This window comes from Heteronotia binoei, chromosome 4 (assembly GCF_032191835.1).
Source record: "Heteronotia binoei isolate CCM8104 ecotype False Entrance Well chromosome 4, APGP_CSIRO_Hbin_v1, whole genome shotgun sequence".
Taxonomy (NCBI): domain Eukaryota; kingdom Metazoa; phylum Chordata; class Lepidosauria; order Squamata; family Gekkonidae; genus Heteronotia; species Heteronotia binoei.
The window spans coordinates 181,791,927-181,799,428 of NC_083226.1; the positions used below are offsets into that span (position 1 = coordinate 181,791,927).

General features: G+C 50.3%; 1 protein-coding gene across 1 annotated transcript; it reads right to left on the reverse strand.

Annotated features, from left to right (window-relative positions):
* Positions 1-3,999: 3,999 nt before the first annotated feature.
* On the reverse strand, positions 4,000-5,406 carry RPP25L (ribonuclease P/MRP subunit p25 like). The gene has a single exon (XM_060236254.1). It carries the CDS (start codon positions 5,350-5,352, stop codon positions 4,798-4,800), a length of 555 nt encoding a protein of 184 aa, XP_060092237.1. The 5' UTR covers positions 5,353-5,406; the 3' UTR covers positions 4,000-4,797.
* Between the last annotated feature and the right edge of the window lie 2,096 nt (positions 5,407-7,502).

Here is a 7,502-nt window from a genome sequence, read left to right on the forward strand (position 1 = left end):
CCCCCCAGCTTTCTGCTAACCCTGAAACGGAAGGAGGGTGTCCAAACTGGGGGATCCCTTGTCCCCGACTGGAGATTGGCAACGCTATTCAGGCATGTACACAAACGCTTATATCCAGAACTAAACTTTGTCGGCTTTAATGGTGTCGCTGGACTCAAAACCTTTTTCTGAAGAAGTGTGCATGCATTTGGAAACTTATAGCCTGAATTAAATTTTGTTGGTCTCAAAGGTGCCACTGGAATCAAATTTTGTTCTGTTGCTTCAGACCAACGCGGCTACTCACCTCAAAGATCTGTCAAGTTTGGTGTAGTGGTTAAGAGCCAGTTTGGTGTAGTGGTTAAGTGTGCGGACTCTTATCTGGGAGAACCGGGTTTGATTCCCCACTCCTCCACTTGCACCTGCTGGAATGGCCTTGGGTCAGCCATAGCTCTGGCAGAGGTTGTCCTTGAAAGGGCAGCTGCTGTGAGAGCCCTCTCAGCCCCACCCACCTCACAGGGTGTCTGTTGTGGGGGAGGAAGGGAAAGGCGATTGTGAGCCGCTCTGAGACTCTTTGGAGTGGAGGGCGGGATATAAATCCAATATCTGCATCTACCTCACAGGGTGTCTGTTGTGGGGGAGGAAGGGAAGGGAGATTGAGAGCCGCTCTGAGACTCTTCGGAGTGGAGGGCGGGATATAAATCCAATATCTGCATCTACCTCACAGGGTGTCTGTTGTGGGGGAGGAAGGGAAGGGAGATTGAGAGCCGCTCTGAGACTCTTCGGAGTGGAGGGCGGGATATAAATCCAATATCTTCATCTACCTCACAGGGTGTCTGTTGTGGGGGAGGAAGGGAAGGGAGATTGTGAGCCGCTCTGAGACTCTTTGGAGTGGAGGGCGGGATATAAATCCAATATCTTCATCTACCTCACAGGGTGTCTGTTGTGGGGGAGGAAGGGAAGGGAGATTGTGAGCCGCTCTGAGACTCTTCGGAGTGGAGGGCGGGATATAAATCCAATATCTTCATCTACCTCACAGGGTGTCTGTTGTGGGGGAGGAAGGGAAGGGAGATTGAGAGCCGCTCTGAGACTCTTTGGAGTGGAGGGCGGGATATAAATCCAATATCTTCATCTACCTCACAGGGTGTCTGTTGTGGGGGAGGAAGGGAAGGGAGATTGAGAGCCGCTCTGAGACTCTTCGGAGTGGAGGGCGGGATATAAATCCAATATCTTCATCTACCTCACAGGATGTCTGTTGTGGGGGAGGAAGGGAAAGGAGATTGTGAGCCGCTCTGAGACTCTTCGGAGTGGAGGGCGGGATATAAATCCAATATCTTCATCTACCTCACAGGGTGTCTGTTGTGGGGGAGGAAGGTAAAGGAGATTGTGAGCCGCTCTGAGACTCTTCGGAGTGGAGGGCGGGATATAAATCCAATATCACCATCATCATCATCATCATCATCATCAAGTTGGGACCCGTCTTGTTCGATATCTTTCTAAATGATTTGGACGAAGGAATAGAGGGAATGCTTATTAAATTTGCAGATGATACTAAATTGGGAGGGGTTGCAGATACAGTAGAAGACAGAGACAGGATACAGGATGACCCTGACAGGCTGGTAAACTGGGCTAAAACAAATAAAATGAATTTTAACAGGGAGAAATGCATTTTGGCAGGAAAAATCAAATGCATAATAATAGCATAGGGTCGTCTCGCCGTGGCAGTAGTCTGTGCGAAAAGGATCCAGGGGTCTTGGTGGACCATAACTGAACATGAGTCAACAGTGTGATGCGGTGGCTAGAAAGGCAAATGCAGTTTTGGGCTGTATCAACAGAAGTATAGTGTCCAGATCACATGAAGTGATATCGCTTTGCTCTGCTCTGGGCCTCACCTAGAGTACTGTGTTCAGTTTTGGGCACCACCTTTTAAGGAGGATATAGATAAGCTGGAATGGTTCCAGAGGAGGATGACAAAGATGGTGACGGGTTTGGAGACCAATCCCTATGAAGAAAGGTTGAAGGAGCTGAAGATGTTTAGCCTGGAGAGGAGGCGGCTGAGAGGTGATAGGATCACCATCTTCAAGTCCTTGAAGGGCTGTCCTATAGAGGATGGGGTGGAATTGTTTTCTGTAGCCCCAGAAGGTAGGACCAGAACCAATGGGTTGAAATTAAATCAAAAGAGTTTTTCGATAAACATTAGGAAGAACTTCCTGACAGAGCGATTCCTCAGTGGAACAGGCTTCCTCAGGAGTTCTTTCTCCTTGGAAGTTTTGAAACAGAGGCTGGATGACCATCTGACAGCAATGCAGATCCTGTGAATTTAGGGGGAGGTATTTGTGAATTTCCTGCATTGTGCAGGGGGTTGGACTAGATGACCTTGGGGGGTACCTTCCAACTCTGTAATTCTATGATTCACCTGAATTGGTCATTCAGGGCTGTCTCCCCCCTCAGCAGAAATCCCCACCCGAAATTCAGAACGTGATCTCCTCTTTGCCCTTTTAGAGGACAAGCCAAAGAACACATCACACCGTGTGAGCTTTTGAGTTAACCAGAACCCTGTCAGTGTGGATGACATGAAACGCTTTTCGGAAGTTTTAAAAAGAGCACTGATCATTCCTCGGGATGTATTGGCAAGTCTTGGTCATGGTGTGTTGAAGAGAATCAAAGCCAGCGTTGTCTACTCAGACTGGCAGCCGCTCTCCAGGGTCTCAGGCTGTGGTCTTTCCCTTCACCTCCTGCCTGGTCGTTTCAACTGGAGATGCCGGGGATCAAACCTGGGACCTTTAGCATGCAAGCAGCTGCTCTGACCACTGAGTCACAGCTCCTCACAGCTGTTTCCTCACCTCTTTCCCATAATCAAGCCCCCACTCCGCATCAGCCACCTCTCAAGTTTCAAAAGCTCTCTTCTCCTGTGTTGTTTCTCACATTATGCAGGAGGCACAGCGGCTACCGAGGGCGAGGGAAGGGTCTCCGTACAAACAGTTCCTGCAAGCATCAGGATTATATACCGCAAACCCACCCACCCCTGACGCTTTTTAGACAGTTAATCTCGTTTTGGGGCACACCAGGACACAGCAGACAGTGAGCACCTGAGAGCGCCAGGGAGATCTCTGACGGATGGAACTTTGGGGAAAACGTCTTCTGAGTGGCAGCAATTAAAAAATGGAGTCCATGATCCAGAGGGGGACATATGGACATATGAAGCTGTCTTATACTGAATCAGACCCTTGGTCCATCTAAGTCAGTATTGTCTTCTCGGACTGGCAGTGGCTCTCCAGGAACTCAAGCTGAGGTTTTCCACGCCTATTTGCCTGGACCCTTTTTGGGAGATGCCAGGGATTGAACCTGGGACCTTCTGCTTACCAAGCAGATGCTCTGCCACTGAGCCACAGCCCCACTTCATGGGCCTCCAGCTGAGGTTTTTCATGCATACTTGCCTGGACCCTTTTTAGCTGGAGATGCCGGGGATTGAACCTGGGACCTTCTGCTTACCAAGCAGATGCTCTACCACTGAGCCACCGTCCCTCCCCAACATATATGGACATATGAATCTGTCTTATAAAGAATGAGACCCTTGGTCCATCGAAGTCAGTCTTGTCTACTCAGACTGGAAGTGGCTCTCCAGGGTCTCAAGCTGAGGTTTTTCACACCTATTTGCCTGGACCCTTTTTAGTTGGAGATGCCAGGCATTGAACCTGAGACCTTCTGCTTACCAAGCAGATGCTCTGTCACTGAGCCACAGCCCCATTCATGGCTCTCCAGGGTCTCAAGCTGAGGTTATTCACACCTACTTGCCTGGACCCTTTTTAGTTGGAGATGCCGGGGATTGAACCTGGGACCTTCTGCTTACCAAGCAGATGCTCTACCACTGAGCCACTGTCCCTCCCCATATGCAGAGTTGTCTCTGCAGGACTGTCCCAGCTTGAGCGGGTGGGTATTATACATTTTGGGACTGAAGACTTCCGGGGGATTTGTGGATAACAACTTGTGGGTGACTAACTTTTGTGGACTTGCCGTTAGGAACAGGGGGAAAAAATGGCTTTATTAACCAAAATATATAGGACCTACAAGGTTAACAACACGTCAGCATTCCAAGCCTGTTCTTAAACTCCGAGGTTCTCCCTTCACAAACACACACAGCAGCACAGCCATTTGGGCAACAGGAAGCCTGCCCCGTCAGCCACCTTGCATTTCCACACTCCACTCCTCGAAGATCCTTTCTGTCAAACTTTTCGAAAAAGTTGCGGCTTCTTAGTCAAAAGCAAGAGATCTCAGAAGTCCTCAGTCCGCTGACAGAGTCTGGTCACAATTCTGCCTCGAGCTTCTTCGTATTAACGGAATTTAGACACAGCAAAGCGCGAGACCCTCACTCCGTCGAGACAAATCCATCGTCTTAGGAGCAACCCTCTTAACAACGGAAGACAGGAGAACAGAAATCTGTACTTCTCTACTTCTATTCAGTCGGATCTTGCGGATCTGCCCCACAAATTGCGCACCACGGCAGATTCCTTCCGCAGCCATTAGGAGAAAGGATACAGAAGATCCAACCTCTCGTCTTGCCCTCTAACGAGGATTCGTTGCGTTCGTTGACCGACATTCAAGCACACCGGTCCACAACAGACCAGACGTAAAATCTCAGGCGTCTTTCCAGTCCGAGGCCTCTTCAACCCAGAAAAGCCACGTGACAAGACTCAAAGCTTCGGTAGGCTGACCTGGAAACGCCTCCCACATTCGGACTGACATGACTCCCCTTGGCCTTAACTGTGTTTCTCCTTGAGCCTTCCCACCATAAGTCACATCCCTTCGGCTCTGACCCGGCTGTCAGGGCCTTTTGGAAGCTGCCTCCCACCCGACAGAGCGAAGCTGCTTCCCGGCTCGGCCCGCCCCTCTGCTCCCCCCCTGCTTCCTCTTCGCCTGGCCCTGGGAGTCCGATTTCAGCGTTTCCATCCAGAAGGCCTCAAAAGACCCGGGCGCCTGATATCCCAGCTCCTGGGTGTCCAGGGGATCTTTGCTCAGCAAGATGCAAATGGCAGGGACGTTGCGCTTGACGGTCAAAGGATCAAGGCCCACCTCGGGCACGATGGGCTCCCAGATCTCCTCTGTTTGCCGGAAGAAGACCTTGGTGACCTGGTGGAGGCTCTTCAGCCGCCGCTTCATGATCTCCACGCAGGTGATGGTCTTGCTGATGGCTTTGCCAGCTCCGCTGAAGAGCAGCTGCCTCACCGAATCCAGCTCCATTTTGCCGATAGCATAGCCCATCAAGTTCCGGATCTTGCTGCCGTCCTTCACTTTCATCTCGATGATGTCTGGGGGCAGGTTGCCGAAAGGGGGAGGGGAGGGCTTCTCCACCGTCTTGGACTTCTGGTAGTTCTCCATGATTCACGCTGTGGCAGAGGAAAGGGAGAGGACAGCTGTTAGCTATGCATCCAGCAGATTGTAGACTCGTCTACAAATACCACATATTCAGGACACTTTGGAACAGGCACAGATAAGAACATAAAAACATAAGAGAAGAAATGCTGGATCAGGCCAATGGCCCATCCAGTCCAACACTCTGTGTCACATAGTGGCCAAAAACCAGGTGCCATCAGGAGGTCCATCAGTGGGGCCAGGACACTAGAAGTCCTCCCATTTTTGTCCCTCCAAGCACCAAGAAGACAGAGCACCATTGCCCTAGACATAAGAGAAGCTATGTCTGAGAGCCCTCTCAGCCCCACCCACCTCACAGGGTGTCTGTTGTGGAGGGAGAAGACATAGGAGATTGTGAGCCGCTCTGAGACTTTGAGATTCAAAGTGGAGGGCGAGATATAAATCCAATATCATCATCATCATCATGTTAGATCAGGCCAATGGCCCATCCAGTCCAACACTCTGTGTCACACAGTGGCCAGAAAACCCCCAGGGGTCATCAGGAGGTCCCCCAGTGGGGCCAGGACCCTAGAAGCCCTCCCACTGTGCCCCCCCATCCCAAACACCCAGAATACGGAGCATCACAGCCCCATACATAAGAACATAAGGGAAGCCATGTTGGATCAGGCCAGTGGCCCATTCAGTCCAACACTCTGTGTCACATAAGAGAAGCCATGTTGGATCAGGCCAATGGCCCATCCAGTCCAACACTCTGTGTCACATAAGAACATAAGAGAAGCCATGTTGGATCAAGCCAATGGCCCATCCAGTCCAACACTGTGTCACAGAAGAACATAAGAGAAGCCCTGTTTGATAAGGCCAATGGCCTATTCAGTCCAACACTCTGTGTCACAGAAGAACATAAGAGAAGTCCTGTTGGATCAGGCCAATGGCCCATCCAGTCCAACACTCTGTGTCACATAAGAGAAGCCCTGTTTGATAAGGCCAATGGCCTATTCAGTCCAACACTCTGTGTCACAGAAGAACATAAGAGAAGTCCTGTTGGATCAGGCCAATGGCCCATCCAGTCCAACACTCTGTGTCACATAAGAACATAAGAGAAGCCCTGTTTGATAAGGCCAATGGCCTATTCAGTCCAACACTCTGTGTCACAGAAGAACATAAGAGAAGTCCTGTTGGATCAGGCCAATGGCCCATCCAGTCCAACACTCTGTGTCACATAAGAGAAGTCATGTTGGATCAACCAATGGCCCATCCAGTCCAACACTGTGTGCCACACACTGGCAAAAAACAAACAAACAGGTGCCATCAGGAGGTCCATCAGTGGGGCCAGGACATCAGTGGGGCCAGGACACTGTGCCCCCCAAGCACCAAGAATACAGAGCATCATTGCCCCAGACATAAGGACGTAAGAGAAGCCATGTTGGATCAGGCCAATGGCCCATCCAGTCCAACACTCTGTGTCATACAGTGGCCAAAAAACCAGGCACAACCAGGAGGTCCATCAGTGGGGCCAGGACACTTTAGAACAGGGGTGTCAAACTCATTTGTTATGAGGGCCAGATCTGACATAAATGGGACCTTGTCGGGCCAGGCCGTGTGTGTGCCTAGTTAAAATTAGGTAGCAGAGCTATATAAACTTTATAAAGGACCCAAAACACAAGGCTTTTTTTTAAAGAAAACCTTAAACCGAAAACATGCTTAAAACATTACAACTTGTTGGTCTTAAAGGTGCTCTCTTTGTATCTCTCATGGGATCCAGGGAACTGGGCAAAGGAAGCTCTGGCTCTTTCCTTCCTTCCCCAGGGAACCAGGAGGGGGGAGGAGCCTCAGCCAATGGAGAATATTGAGGTTTTGCTCTGTAGTTCCTGTGCGATTGAGCAAGCTTGGCAAAGCAAGCTGAGATGCAGAAGAAAGCAAGAGAGAGGGAGAAGGAAGCAGATGACAGCCAGTTGCTCAGGGGCCTGATTCAGCCCCCGGACCGCATGTTTGACACCCCTGAGAATATGCACAGATATAAAGTGTACAGCATTTATTTGCTGAATCGGAAAGGGAGTTGGTCAAGTCCACCAACCAACCATTATTAGCTGCCAGGCTAAACTTGGATGGCCCAGGCTAGCCCAATCTCGTAACATCTAGGAAGCTAAGCAGGTTCT

What these genes read in the sequence shown, in the direction of transcription:
- RPP25L (XM_060236254.1), bottom strand. Translation starts at nt 5,352, where the DNA reads ATGGAGAACTACCAGAAGTCCAAGACGGTGGAGAAGCCCTCCCCTCCC.